The 15,732-nt window shown below is 40.5% G+C and overlaps 1 protein-coding gene across 2 annotated transcripts in view; it reads left to right on the forward strand.

The window, feature by feature from the left end:
- Positions 1–15,732, forward strand: part of DGKI (diacylglycerol kinase iota) — a gene marked incomplete at both ends in the record, with an annotated part of 452,324 nt that overhangs the window by 210,181 nt on the left and 226,411 nt on the right. For both annotated transcript variants that reach the window (XM_082662462.1, XM_082662463.1), the window contains 2 exons: positions 8,024–8,095; positions 11,767–11,883. In XM_082662462.1, the coding sequence (XP_082518588.1) occupies positions 8,024–8,095; positions 11,767–11,883 (189 nt within the window). The remainder of the gene's footprint in view (positions 1–8,023; positions 8,096–11,766; positions 11,884–15,732) is intronic.

The following is a 15,732-nucleotide window of genomic DNA, read 5'->3' on the forward strand; positions in this document are numbered from 1 at the left end:
CTTTTTTTAAACTGGACCTCATACATCCCTACTCTAGTAGGGGACCATGATCCTGCTTCATACACCAGTGCTTGGGTATACATGTTGACCTGGACTCTTGCCCAACGGTCTTTAAAATATTTGGACATTTCTTTCTCCCCACTGTACAACTACGCAAGTAAATGGACCAAGTAGATCCTTTTAGATAGAATCTGGGGAAATGTTGCCATAGACTCTTGCTATGATGTTGCAGGATTCTCCTGGGAACTTGCCCTTTGGGTTCTATCTTTGAAAACTTCCTTTAGTCCAGAAATGGGGCAAAATATCATGACCCTTTATTGGAGCATTTGCCCTCATATTTCTTGATCCTCCATTCTTGATTTCTTTTTATTTTATCAATTAATACGTCTTTTATCTGATGGTCTATCTTGCCTCTGGAAGGTTGTGCTGTATTAACCATTTGGTCAAGCCCCCATGGCAGGAACTTCAGTCTTGCAGTAATTGCACCCACCTTGCTTTAATGGTTAAGTGCTGCCACATGTTCCTTATTATTTTGGAACTTTGTAATATTTATTGGTATCAAGAGTGCTCACTCTGTAGGATTTCCTACCATCAGGCCTAACCTACAGAGAGGAGAGCTTCTCAGCGATGATGACACCCTTCTCACCAGCACATTTCTTATAGTTTTGGTAAATGGAATATCCTTTAGGCCCTCTTGCAGGACAGAGTCAACTGATGGGTTTTCCAGCTGTCCCTGGCATGCCACGGCAACTCTAACTTGCCCATTTCTGTGAGATTTTGATTGTTTCTTCTTCTATCACAGCAATTCTGGCATTGCTACTTCACTTAACACGGTCTGTTTTTTTGTTCAAGTTTTCAAACGCCATTCTGGTATTAGTGTTTGTCGTAGTGTTAGCACCATCTTCTGGGGTTCCTGATAATGTGTTAAATTCTCTGTTGTAGATGAGTGCTCTGACATTGAGAAACCCTCTTTTATCCAGCTTTAAGCCCTGCCCCCTTTGTCCTGCACTCTCAGGACCCAGTCCCATACACACTTTCCCATTCCTGCTGGTACATATTGGTTAGGTCACACAGCTAGATCTTTTGAGATGCAGTCCTTTTTCTCTCTGAGCGGCCTCTGCACGTTTCTGGCTGCGTGCATTAGTGTGAAAAGATTATTAGGTCATCTGAGATACTACCAGGAAGAGTAGATCTAACACTAGGATGTCATTTGAAACTTGAAACAAACAAACAAAAAAACACCAAAAAAACAGTTCATGTTAAGTGGAGTAGGGATGCCAGAATTGCTGTGATAGAAGAAGCAGAAATTAAAATCTCACAGAAGTAGGCCTGCTAGAGTTGTTATATTAGGGACAGCTGGAAAACCCATCAGTTGACTATTAAAATCCCAAGTGAAGTCAAAACTGTTGCTAGGTAGCAGAATCTTTTCTTTCTCTAAGGCATGCATTATCTGGTGATATTCCTTTGACATAAATTCATGAAGCCAGGAGGGACACAATCAGAGTCATTTCGGCAAATTTTCTAAGTCTTTTTCTCAGTTGTCTGGGGGCTGTTATAGCAAAACAGTCTAAGTTTGAACAAAAAGAAAGTGTAATTAGTTTTACCAGTGAAAGCGCATTTTCCTCAGTTAAGAGTGGAGAGTACAGCCAGTCATTTCCTGGAATGTCATACTGTCAGCAAGATTATAGATTATATGGCTTCTCTGAATATCTGTAACGATTTGTAGCTGGTAACTGTGGTAACATCAACTTTAAAAAAATAGTTTTTTGTTAAAAACAAATTTTCCAAAAAGCAACCTTGTTGGTGAATACTATCAGCGTTAAAATTATACTTTTTATTGGGAAGGTTTTCAATTACAGGGCAGTCAGGGATGGACATTAATTTTCATGGAAGACCATTATTAAAATTGTAGCTGGTTATGTCATTAGGTAGATATTTTCATGTAAGGAACTTCCCTGGTATTCTAGGACAAAGATATAAACCCAACAGTTAAAGTTTTGTATGCACTTTTGGCCATATTGAATATAAGTATCTGAATACAGCATTTTTATCCTAGAATCAGAAGGGTGATAAAAATATGAAATATAAACATCACAGTTAAAATAGTTAACACTTAAATTGAAATGTAAACCAGTGGCTATTGTTATAGGCTTAATTTCAATTATACATTAATTGCAAGGTTAAGCCATTGACTTCCATGAAGTCATCTGCCTCTGATGACAGTGTTCTGGACATCACGTCTTAGGCTCTTCATACAGTCTGACAAGTCTGTGGTAACAGTGTTAACTTATGCTGAGAATCCTGTGCCCTGAATTTTGCTTTTCCCAGCACCGCTCTCCCCAGGAGACTCAATTTATGACCTATAGCTTGTATCAGGGACTGTCAGATAAATTAATGGAAAAAGCAGAAACTATCTGAGGATAATAAGACCGACTGGCTGGGGTTAATAAATCGTAATTACCAACATTAGAATGGAAGGACGCAGAGGCTCTATTGAGGACTAATAAAATGTCAATCTATGTGCGTGAGTCAGTGATCACCCTTGACAGAGGGCATATTATGGACAATAAGGGCATCGATAAACTTTCAGAGCTCTTAATTAATGCAATAAAGCATATTATAGTTAAACCCGATGGACAAGAATTTAGATCTTTCAATGATAATTCTAATAATGTAACTGTACATTCACATAATTTGCAGCACTGTCAGAAGTTATAAAAAATTGGTCACCATAATTCAATTTATAAAGATATTGTTTATTTTAATTCAATTTTAATTCAGTGTATGTTTACATTTTGAAAATCTTGGGTGTTTATAAAAATTTTAGCTTAAAACCAGTAAAATCAGTATAGGAAGTTTTAGGAAGTTCAGGTAAATTCGATTTTCTATGAGTAAATGAACCCTAATCTTACATAAACTGCAGTATTAATGGTACAGTTGTTACACTGTGATAAAGCCAAGGAAAAGGCATATTATAAAATTAGCCTAATATCCAGTGATTCGCACTGCCAGGCAAGGGTACACCTATCTGTGGAAAACTGGGCTGAATAGTTTGTTGACGGGAAAAAGTCAACAATTAGCAGGTACAAGGAAAGAGATCGGTTCATGGTGACTTTGCTAATTAAAGATTGAAGTTTGAGCTCTGGATAGGACAGAATTAGTCCGTAAGTCTGTAGATCATGGGTTAAAACAGGTGCCAATTTTTATTAGTCAGAAAAAAGTTTTCAATTAGGTCAATGTGAGTTTGCATGTGGGTCACTCAAAGGTCAAACAAATGTCGTTTTCTATTGGTTAGAAAAAAGTTTTCAATTAGGTTGATTGATGTGGCTCTGCACCTAGGTCACTCAAAGGTCTTAGCTACTCAGCAGCTTCAGCTGGTCAAACCCTGAAACGTCATCACTGGTTGTCAGCTTCCGCTGGTTAAAAGCAGTTGCATGGGAACGGCACAACCAGTTTGAGATGGGCTCCGATTGGAAGAATTTCCTTTTACGTTGTGAGTATCAAATTGCTGTGGTATTTTTATCCTACTGGATAAGTTTACAAAAGTGCTATAATAGTTTTATTTTAAATTTTTCTAGAAATAATGAACTTTGCATCTAATTAAATGTGGGATGAACATTTTAGGTATTAAATATACAATGTGTAAAAGTATATACATTTTTCAAAAATGAAAGGGACTATTTGAGCAAAAATGAAGTTCTCTGTGTTACGATAGATATTAATTTAGTCTTATCATTCCCTTGGGTTTGCCTTTCGTAATACTTTGTGAGCTTTGAATATGCAAGTGGATATAGAGAGGTTTATTTTGTTGGTGATGGTTAAAGTTTTGGAGGCAAGAGCAGTATCAACTCTTGGATTGGATCAAATTGAACAGGGAGTCAGGCTACAGTCAGGAAATTCCCTCACCCAAACCTCAGTTAAATACGTAAGCAATAAAAGAGTTTGTTTCAAGTAAAGCGCTTTTACCTGGTTTCAGTCAAGGCTGTAAAACTGAGTGCTACTTGGTATATGCCCTAGATTGCACAAGAGCAAGAGGCAACGGAGCCAAAACAGCCCTTAGAAACCAGAGTCCGCTGAAATTCAGTTAGGGCATCTGTCAGTACCATAATATCAGGATTGGGCCAGAATTTAAAAGTGGGTAATTAGGAATCTGGCTCTTTTCGCAGTGCTGAGCTCCCAGCCAAAACCTCCCCATTGCAGGTGGTCTGTAGGAACTCGGTGCCTGAAGGCTCCAGTGTGGATCTATTTATGTCTTTATGTTAGATAGTGATCGTGAAGCCATGGCCACTGTGACTGCCAGACTAGAGAATCCAAAACAAAGCATAGAGCTCGTTAGACCAGGCTCATTTCCAGGGGACCCATCACAGTTCTGCATAAGCACAGCGCCCAGTGCCCCAGTTGTGGCTGGCCTTGTTGTTTGTTTCTAGTTTCAGCCTGGCTGTCAGGGCTACGCTGAACTGTATCTATTTCTCCTTGAAGTCAGAAGGCCGATAATCGATAGAGGGATGGGCTAATGCTCTCACTCTGGACCCCTGAATAGAGTATTGCTAACTAATCACACGTGGCACACCAGAGGACTTTGTCAGCAAGGGGTTGGAAGAGGTTCCAGCAATAAACGGACTCCTTCACTTACGTGTACTGTGTTATAAAGAACTTTTCGAATGCATTGCCTCATTTGATGCTTATAACTACTCAGAGGCGTTGGAGAGGTTTGTATTTTTATTACCATTCCCAGGTGAAGGGAGAAAGTGGAAAGGATTAAGTGGTTTGCCTAGCATGTTTGCTGTGTTTAGAGCGGTTGGACGAGAGCAGAGTGAGGGGGCGTATTTTCAGGTGGTTTGGGTTAGGTTTTTAAAGTCTGGATTAGCATGAAGTTTGTAGTCGGGTTACAGTGTGGTAGCACTGACGTCCTTGTTCAGTTAGAAAATATTCATGCCATGTCTGTGATGTTCAAAGAACTATGCTAAGCTGTAGAGATCTATTAAGAAATATTATAAGGACTTCTCACAAAGAGCTTGTAATTCCATTGGCGAGAGAACACATGTGCACATAAAATAACCAGCAACTTAGAACAGCTGTTCATTGTTGCCAAGGGGAGATACAGGTGGTGAGGCCTGTAGGGTTAGGAGGAGAGGTTACAGTGAATTGAGGTGATCTTGGAAATTTTCTTTTTAGATTTTGTAGTGGAAGTAAAATTCAGATGCTGTATATGAAATAGTGGTAGGCACTCTAAATGGTGGGTTGGGAATTTAAAAAAACAGCAAAAAATGGTAAAATGGGCAAAAAATGGAAACATAAAAGAATAAAGCATGTTGTAGAATATTATTAATCCCATCTCACTATAGACAGGAATTTATAATGGCTGAGAGTGGGAGATTGATGTAGAAAAATTGGCTGAGAAGATTATGGACGGTGCTGAATGTCAGTATGAATAGTTTGTTCTGTAATCTCGGGGTAAGAAGTAGTCATTTGAGTATTTAAGATTGAGGCTGATACTAAAAACAACAACAACAGCATTTTCCCTGGTGTCATGGCCCAGGATAGAATGAAGAACACAGGGGGAAACAGACTATCGACGGAGAGACAAGTTAGCAGATGGAGCAGACGTCCACGTGTGGCGTGACCACTCAGCGGGGCTTGATGCCTGCTGGACGTGGGGTCCAGGGTGGGAGAATCCCACCACACAGCCAGGGTTGTCTGCAGGAGTCCCTGCTCAGGCCCTGCACCAGCTTCAGCATGCTTGCTCTTGCCTGCTGGCTGGCTTCTGTACACAGCGGAAAGAGCTCTATAGCTATAGCTCTGAAGAGAAGTTTTATTCATCTCTTTTTTTTTGCTCAGTCCATCAAGAGTGGCTTGAGCAAAGAGGAAGAACTTTTCAAGTGACTCTGATGTGAAATTATTCCTGCCTATTTAGTGCCGTTTCGTTTCACATTGAATAGTTTGTGCCTCATCTTTGAAGGGACCTCTCTACCTAACCCTGTGGTCCACTGGACTCAGTGTCCTCCCTGGAAGCTATTTCTGTCAGGCAGTGATAACTGATGCCAGGGGCTGTGCAGGTGGTGGCTGGCTGCCACAGCAGTAAACCTGTGGACACCAACCTGTCCTAATAATTCAGTCCCTGTGTGTTTTACAAAAGTGCATCCTTTCCTGGGGGGATGGTATTCTCCTTGACAGAGGAGGTATAGCAAGACTCATTGTTTGTGGGGAGATGAGTATGTCTGGTGTCCTTAAGACCGCCCCAGTTTCAGTATTCACTAGGAGGACTCATGGGACGCTGTATATTACTCACAGCTGTGATTTATTATAACAAAAGGCTGCGAAGCAAAGTCAACAAAGGAAAGGCCCCTGGGGTAGAGTCTGGGGGAAACCAAGTGGAAGCTCCAAAAGTCTTCTAACGGTTACAGAGGGTGTGCTTAGTTCTTCCAACACGAGTTGTGACAACACGTGTGAAATATTGTCTCCTAGTTTCATCAGAAGCTCGGTGAGTAGGTTTTATTGGGGGCTGGTGACATAAGCACATAACCTGCTTAGCACATACCCAACCTCCAGACTCCCAGAAGGAAAGCAGGTGTTCAGCATACATCAGGCTGTTTGTACAAACAGTTCAGGCACAGTCAGTCACCCTTAACTGTTCTGGGAACCTTGGAACCCCTCCTGAAGCTCAAGTTCCCGAATGCCGGCCAAGGACCAACGTTCCAAGCAGGCCTTTGTAAGGAGAGCAGACTCATGCTTGTTCTGTGAACGCCTCTTCCCTGAGTGATTCTATTATTACTTAAGCTGTTGAGAAAGGGATATTGATGGAGAAACTTTTCAGAATCCAGGAGAGTCTGGTGTTAAGGAAGAGGTCCTGTTTCTAGAAGTGAGAGTTGAGGCTGGGGAGAACAGAGAAGGATTCAAGGAGGAATTGCAGAGCACAGAGGATTGACACTGGTTCCGGTCTTATGTCCACATGCAGGAGATTGGAGAGGGACAAGGAGACCTGGAATGTGTTTTAGGAAACCCAAGGGAGGCGAGAGGACCCAAAAGGAGGAAATGCTCATTAGTATATAAAATGCTGCAGATAGGTGGGGATTATGGGGACTGCAAAAATGCTGTTGGGACTTCTTTTAATAATGTGTAAATTGAGTTTTTGGGTTTTTTTAACTTAAAGTTATCTGTATACGTTAAGCAAGACTTAATCAGCCAATGCCTTAAAAACTTTCCTGCCCGTCACATCTTTCTGTTTTCTTTGGATTACTTTGCAAAAGCCTTGTTTTAAGATTTTTTTTTGTCATTGATCTGCATTATTTTGTTCGGCTTAGATTTCACAGGGAGATAGAAATGGATGAGCTTTGGGAAAGCGAAAAAAAATTCCTTGAGCGTTACTGTGTACTTCTCTCTGGCAGGGACAGAAGCAGCCAAAAGCATCTCTTCCTTTCTGGATGGAAAAGTAATTCTGTTTGTTCATTAAGAGGATTGTGTTTGCTATTCCATTCATCTCATTGCTGCTTGCTGGCGAAAACTGGACATTGAAAGCTGCTTGTTTTGAGTCCAACATCCCCGGGGGATGATGAAAGAGTTTGCATTTCCTCCTCTACCCTGGGACATCTCCCAGACTCTCACTTCTAGGTCACCTGCCTCTCTCATGCTTCACTTCTCTTTGTGGGTTCTCCATGTTCAGGTTGTATAGAACCTCTGAGGTGGATGACCGTTATGAAGAGTCATGTGAACCAAAAGCGGCTTTTTCTTTTACTTACTATAAAAATGTATCAGAACCTCATTTACTTGGGAGAAAAAGAACAACGTTTTGTGTCTGACTTTGAGTAGTGTTAAGGAAATGCTGGTGCCTCCTCTGTCACACTCCAGGGGATTCGGGGATAGGAAGCTCTTGTGTGGTAGAAGTTGGAGATGCCGCAGTGCCGAGTGTGGCATTTGCCATCCCAGTTACCTTAAGCCTGGCCTTACTTCGTTGGACTTCAGGAGGGCGGATGCATACTGTGTTTGAAGTGGTTTTAATTCTCTGTTTCTTATTCTGACATCCCAGGGCTTCCAGCAAAAATTCTCCTTCCACAGTAAAGAGATTGTGGCTATCAGCTGTTCCTGGTGCAAGCAGGCGGTAAGTTTGGGGATAAAATAAAGTGGGCTCGTGTTTTATCAAAATCGACTTACGTCGTTGCTGGAGTTCCTGTCTGTAAGTGGAACGTTATCCTAATTTATGTATTATTTCTCTCATAGGATCTGTGGAGGAAGAAAGACAGATAAAAACTATAGAACTATAGCATAAATGAGCTGGAAGAAACTATAAATTAACCCCTTTATACATTGAAGCCTGGGATCACAGATTGGAAAATCCTCTCCTGGTTCTATCCCTGGGTTTAGAATCGAGGGCTTTTCACTCTTACGCCACATTTTCCCCACTACCTTAGATTGTCGATGACTCCTATAGTGGGAGATTGCAACCTTAGATAATCCCTCTGACACAGAAATTCAGGCATCTTGGTTCTTCTGTTTTGGATGTGGGCAACTTTTTTTTTATAATGGGGCTATGTTAGGATAAGAGTGGTCTTGTATCCTTCTTTAGGTTTCGATGTTGTTATAGTTGGCTGTATGCTCATTGAAATGTAAGTCTTTCTTATATTTGAACGTATATACTGATCAGGATCCAATGGTAATTTCCCTATTTACTTTTCCTCTTATCTATCTTTTGTTCATTTTTTAACAGCTCTGTCCCAACTAGATGGTTCATTTTTTTGTTTGCCTATGGACCTGTTTTTTTTCTTTAACTAGACAATGTATACTCTAACTCGTAAGTTGGCAAACTACGGCCTGTAGACCAGATCTGACTGCTGCCTATTTCTATAAATAAGGTTTTATTGGAACACAGCCATGCCCATCCTTTATGTGTTATCTCTGGCTACTTTCATGCTACAGCAGCAGAGCTGAGTATTTGGAGCAGAAACAGTATGACCCTGTAAGACTAAAATATTTACTGTCCAGTCATTTTATAGAAAAAGTCTGGACCCCTGCTCTAATCTCTCAGTTCACCTGTTTTTTGGGGGTTTTTTTTGTTGTTGTTTTTTTGAATGACTGTATAATTGCAATACATTGTCCCCTCACTGCACAGCCAACCTGAAAAGAAAGGGCTGTGCTGTTTTAGCGAGGGTAAGGGTTTGAAGGAAAACATCAGGACTCTACACACAACAGCGTTACCTGCCAAACAGAGCCACAGGGCAGGAGCAGAAGATGCATTTAGTTGAAACACATGAAACTGACATTTTTGTGGGTCAAAAACTTCTGAATTTTGGCAGTTCCATCAGGTTCAACCTAATAATCTCTCTGGCGTAATTTCCCTAGGCCCGCACCTGTCAGGAGGATCTGCTGTCACTAGGTAGGGACGCCTTGGTCTGGAAAGCTCAGTGCTTTCTGTGGGTCACCCTCCTGGCACATTTTTTATTCTTGGCATTTCCATCTCCTTTCGGTTAATTGTTACACGAATAATCTTTGTGCTTCTGTTCAAGAACATGTTCACAAACGTAAGGCCATCCTAGTCCTTGAATGAGACTATGCCATCAAAGCAATATCTCCACCTGGACAGGAAGAAGCAGATTTAGAGCCCAGGGGTCCCCAACTCTGTGCTGTTGGTTTCCCTGATCTGGTGAGACGTTACTTGCCAAATGGCATCAAGCCGGCCTCAGATAGGATGTGCCCGCTCGTGCCCCCGTAGCTGCCAGGCTGTGGTTAGGTGGTTGATCCAGGGTTATTTAATTTGGGAACTGAGTCCCACTTGACAGTGAACACATGTGCTCTCTTTTTATTAATCTGTGGTCCAGTTGAATCACTAAAAAACAACTTTCGCTTGACCCCTGTGGCAGAGTTTTGGTCAGTTCAAGTACTGATAGCTTTGAGTTTCCCAGGGTTACAACGTGATTTTTCAAGGACTGAAAACACAGAACATTTTAAGACAGATTACAGTGGTGGTGTATTTTAACGCTACAGGTAATTCCTTCTAGGATATCTGATGTCAAACAATTAAGTGCCTTCTATGGGTGCTTCCTGCAGCAGAAAATAAAACTGGGTTTGGGAGCTGGGTTTCATGGATTCAGGTCCTGACTCTACCACTTAGAAGTCCTGCAGTTTTGGACATACCTCTTAGTCTCTCTAGATTAGAGATTACTCGGGTATAAATTGAGAGAGTTGGAGTAGGCAGTCTCTGAGATCCCTACCATTTTAGAAATGCAATGGCCATTCATTTGGGGGTTTATTTGAATTGCTAAAAGAAAATCACGTTCTAAAGAAGGAATTCAAATGACATTTCTCTGGTATAGCAAATTGTTTGCAGATCACAAGTAACTGGTGGTAGGGGGAATTATTTATTATCTTATTAATTAGTATTTCACGCTTAATTAATTTAGTAATTTGCCATGGATAATGTCAGATCTTGAAGATATTCAGCGATAAAGACAATTTCCTTGATGTGACATAATTGGGGTGGCTATATTTGCCAGTTTTCCTGAAACAGCCCTAATTTATGTCTGCTGTTCCAGCATAATTATTACCAGTGCTCCCTTTCATTCTTAAAATTGTTTCAGTTAAGATGACAAATTATGTGGTCATAGTTAAGTATAATCCAAGTAGAAGCTAATGTTAATTTAATGGGGATTTTATGTTCATTAGAAAACAAATGTTACCACTCATTATCACTTCACAGTCACCAAAAAAGATGATTGAAAATGTGATTGGCCTGGGCTTCCCCGGTGGCGCAGTGGTTGAGAATCTGCCTGCTAATGCAGGGGACATGGGTTCGAGCCCTGGTTTGGGAGGATCCCACATGCCGCGGAGCGACTGGGCCCGTGAGCCACAACTACTGAGCCTGCGCGTCTGGAGCCTGTGCTCCGCAACAAGAGAGGCCACGACAGTGAGAGGCCCGCGCACCGCGATGAAGAGTGGCCCCCGCTTGCCACAGCTAGAGAAAGCCCTCGCACAGAAACAAAGACCCAACACAGCGAAAATAAATAAATTAATAAAAATAAACTCCTACCCTCAACATCAAAAAAAAAACATGTGATTGGCCTAAGGTTACTCAGTCCATTGGGGTATAAAGCCCCTAGAACTGTGGTATCATTATGATCATTAGTCTACTTCCTTTCAAAAACCAAAAGCACTTTAGACTTGCCAAGTATGACAGGACCATTATTTTTTCAGTGGTCCTAGACAAACCTAGCAGAAGCAGTCTTTTTGTTCCCTCTCGGATTAACAGCTCTGTAGAAGAGACATCTTCCTTCCTGGGTCCCCTACACTGGAAGGACGACCTGGGAAGGATTTACATCTATGGATAGAAAAAGGAGAGGCAGATGGTCGGCATTGCCTTTCTGCTTGCCTTCGTTTCCTTCTGGACATCGTCCCAGATCAACCAAGTCTGTCACCAGCGCCAGCCAAGTGAAACAAAATCATGTGCAAAGTTAGCCTTCATAGACCCCTCCAAGTCTCTAACATCTTTATGTAAATATCCTATTAAAAGCTTATCAAATTTTAGCCGGCTTGTCCTGTAAGATGGATTTCTTGTTATCAATCGTTATCAGTTTGTAAAGTGGAATGAATTTGAAATCTGGTCTCTAAGTTCTTGGGGCTGGTTGGGCAGTGACGAGAGCGTGTGAACTCAGAGAGAGAGAGAGAGAGAGTGTGTGTGTGTGTGTGTGTGTGTGTATGTATGTATACATGCACTTATTCCTTCTTGTGGCAGCATCGTCCTTTGCACAGAATTGTTTACTGGCCTGTTTTTCCCTTTAGTTTCACAATAAGGTGACCTGCTTCATGCTGCACCAGATTGAGGAACCCTGCTCCCTGGGGGCTCACGCTGCTGTTATTGTCCCGCCCACCTGGATCATTAAGGTGAAGAAACCTCAGGTAACTGCCGGAACCCTGGTGCTGCTGGGCCAGCACAGAGAAAAAGTAACTGCTGCTTCTTGCTTTTCTCCCCCTGACGAATCTCTGGGTTCTTACAGTCTCTGCTCACTCATCCCCAAGGTCCTCTGCTTCCCAGCTCATCCCATTAGCCCATCACGGTTCTGCGTTGGGCTCTCTCATGGAACCAGCCTCCACCTCCTAAAGAAATCAAAGTTCCACAGCAGGAGTGTTTCCTCCCCACTCAGGTGCTAATGTTCTCTTTGATGGGTGCTCTCCTGAGTTCATTAAGGACCCGTAGTGGGTACAGCTGATTCTCACACAACTCTCTTCTCTTCCAGCCTGGGCAACCCCAGGGAGTGGCTGTGAGGGCGCTCTGTGCCATTGTTTGGTTGCTATTACCACCACTTCCAACCCGAATGCAGACTGTGGGTCATGACCTTCCCCAGTACACAAGGCCTGCTTAGATGAGAGCAACACTCTTTTCTTAAGGCAAAGTAGAATTTATCCTCTTAACATCTAATCTCATTCTGTATTCCATCCTCATTGTACTTTCTGTCCTGGAGAGTCTCGGCTGCTATATTCTGGGAGACCTTGGTAGTTTTTCAACAAGGTCCTAATCTGTGATAGAAACGTTTCTACCTTTGTACTGTACATCTTAGATAGTCATCTCCAAGTTATGGGATGGCAGACTTTTAATGTTACAGGGAGAAGATTATACCTCCCCCGGGGTGCGGGTACCTTAGGGAGTCTTCTTGAATGTAGTATCTTTAAAAGATATGGCAGTCCTACTTCAGATGGTCTCCAAAATTATCATGTAGCGTATTCTCATTGACTCAGTTTTATTTAAAAACTGGTAGATCAGGGACACTGTTTTGCTTCATGTGTTTTATATAAAAGTTTTGCCTCTGATGAGTAACATGTAGGAATCATCTTTTCAAGTTACAATCCATGGAAGCCCTTGGGAACTGTTTTCCAGAGGCGAGTACAGTATCTACACATTAAAAAATGAAACATCTAGTTATTTTTACATTTTAGAGCTGAATGTCACAAGATGCTAAGTAGGTTGTCCAAGGTGACATAGCAAGTCAATTACAGTACTATGTCTGAGATTCAGGTGTACTGATTGCCAATTTGGTGTTATTTTAAAACCTCTTTAACATTTTTACTTCTTTGTGTGTGTTTTTCCCCTAAAATTCAGTAATCTCTCCATGTGCTGTATAGTAAATATTCAGTTAAATCAACACGTTTTTCATCAAAAACCTTGATGGTATCAAGAAGGCTACTAGGCATTGTGATATAATAGACAATTCTTGCTCTGAAGAACCATATAGTTATTTTAAGGAAAGATCAGGGAGAGCTTCATGAAGCAGGTGGATTTCATTCTGCCTCCTTACAGATGGGTGGGATTGAGGTCAGTGGAGAAGGAAATGACCAACAGGAGAATGGCACAAGCAAGGATACTTTGTCCAAAATTATCTTCATGGGACCGTGAGACTAGGTTGAGTGCTGTGGAAGGTTTGTGTAGGAGGTGTGTAGGGCATGAGCATAAGGTTGCTCAGGCCTGGCTGGGGGAGATTTTTGATTCATGTAAACTTTATCCTTTTAAGCAAAGGAGTGATAGAGGAAAACTGTATTTTAGAAGGAAACAACTAGCATGAGTGTGTAGGATGACCTAGTGGTATGGGATTTTGGGCCCCTGAAGATAGAACAGAAAAATCAGAAGACTACCACTCTGCAGAGAAATTCTAAGTTTACTTTTCTAAACTTTAAAAATTCTTTTGGTTGTGGAAATTTTCAAGCAAGTGAAGAGAAAGAGAAGGTCATAATGAATTCCATAACCATGAACTTTGTTTTTTGGTGTCACAGATATTTTTAATGTTCATAAAGACATAAAACAGATTCTATACCTGAAGCACCACAGATAATACAGAAATTTGACTTGGAACACAAACTCTGCAATTATCATTTCACATCCTGAATTGTTGTTGCAATATTCAGTAACACATTAGTCGTCACTTCTTTCTAACTAGTCACTTATTTCTTTCCTATAAGGAATACTACTGACAAAACATCATACTCATTCATCTCTTCCTATAAAAGCACTTCTTTACTATGTGTCTTGTTCAACATTACATTTAAATATACAGATTTTAACTCACTGTCAGAATTCTGGAACCAAGACCTCATATACCTGATATATTCCTGTCTGAGGTCAGGTCCTTCTTGGTCTTCATTTCAATCAATGCTTTTCTCATCCTATGTCTAAATAATAACCCTTAGTTATTGGTATGTTATATCATTAAACATCTTTTTCTATATTCATCTTTTCTGAAAAGGAACGGATCTGCAATGCCGATACTAGTAAACATTAAAATAACTAAATAAGACACTTGAGCATAAAAGTGTATAACCCTGAACTTTTCTGCTATTATTGTTTCACCTAACCCCTGCCACACCATATTTTCTTTTTTGTAGTTAAATTTGTTTTGAAATTCACATGCAGTTGTAAGAAATAACACTGAAGGATCCCATGTACCCCTTACAAACTTTCCCCTCATGGTAACATCTTGCAGGATCATAGTATAACATCACAGCAAGGATCTTGACATTGATTAGTCAAGACACAGACCAATTCCATCACCGCAGGTATCCCTATGTTACCTTTTCAGAGCCACATCCATTTTTCTCCTGGTCCCACCCCATTTACTCTGTCTTCCCCAAAGTGGAAGTCTTCCTTTTTTTCTTTTGCTAGAGTATTTTAAAGCAGATTTTCGCATACCACTTAATCTGTAAATGCTTCATTTTGTTTCCTGAAAAGATAACACTTTAGAAAGACAACTACATACAATTATCTCACCCATCAAAAGTAAATAATTTGAGGTGGCATCCTTAAAATATTTTCTGGTTGTTTCAAATATATCTTTTTTCACAGCTATTTTTTTCAAATTAGGATCCAGAGTCTACAACTGCCTTTTAGTTGACTGATCTCTTAAAGCTCTTTTAATCTATAGCAATCTCCTCTCTTATTTTTCCTGCCATTTATTTATTGAATAAATTGGGTCACTTAACCTGTAGAATATCTCATATTTTAATTTTGGCTGATTATTGTGTTATTAAATGATTTTATTATTGTGGTTTAAAATGATTTTCTGTATGGCCCATATTTCTTGTAGAAATATTTAGATATAAAGACATTAGATTCAGGTTTAATTTCTTGGCAAAAGGACAATATGGGTGATGGTATCTTTTTCTATAGTGTAGCTTTTAAAGGAACATAATATCAGGTTGTTCACTCTCAGTGACGTTAAGATTGATCTGTGAATTCAGGAGCTGTCATCCTAATCCATCTGTTATAAAGTTGTCCATCAGTCTTTCATCTATAATTTTATCCATTAAGGATTGTTACCTAAATCTGTTATTTCATTAGGGGTTGCTAAAGGGTGATTTTTCCAGTTTTTACTCTTCATTTTTTAGCTACAATTTTTCTATAAAGAGACCTTTCCCTTATGACCAGCAAATACATAAAAAATGCTTACTTGTTTGCCCTTAAATTTTCAGGATAATAAGTTGGTATCTTAGCAACTTTTATTAAGTGGCTGGTTGGTGGGGGTGTTTTTTGGAGAGTAGTTCACAGTCTGGATGCTAAAGTCCAAAATTTTTTTCATCACGCACCTTTTTATTACGTTCTATGATTCAGGACATCGTAATAATAAGAATGAAAGCTAACATTTATTGAACGCTTTACATGTGTTAGGAAATATTTTAAGTACTTTACCTTCAGTATCTCATCATCACAGTGCTCTATGGGGCAGGTATCCTATTAGTCCCATTTTGCAGCTAAGGAAAGTA

Source organism: Grampus griseus (genome assembly GCF_964374135.1).
Source record: "Grampus griseus genome assembly, chromosome: 9".
Lineage (NCBI taxonomy): Eukaryota > Metazoa > Chordata > Mammalia > Artiodactyla > Delphinidae > Grampus > Grampus griseus.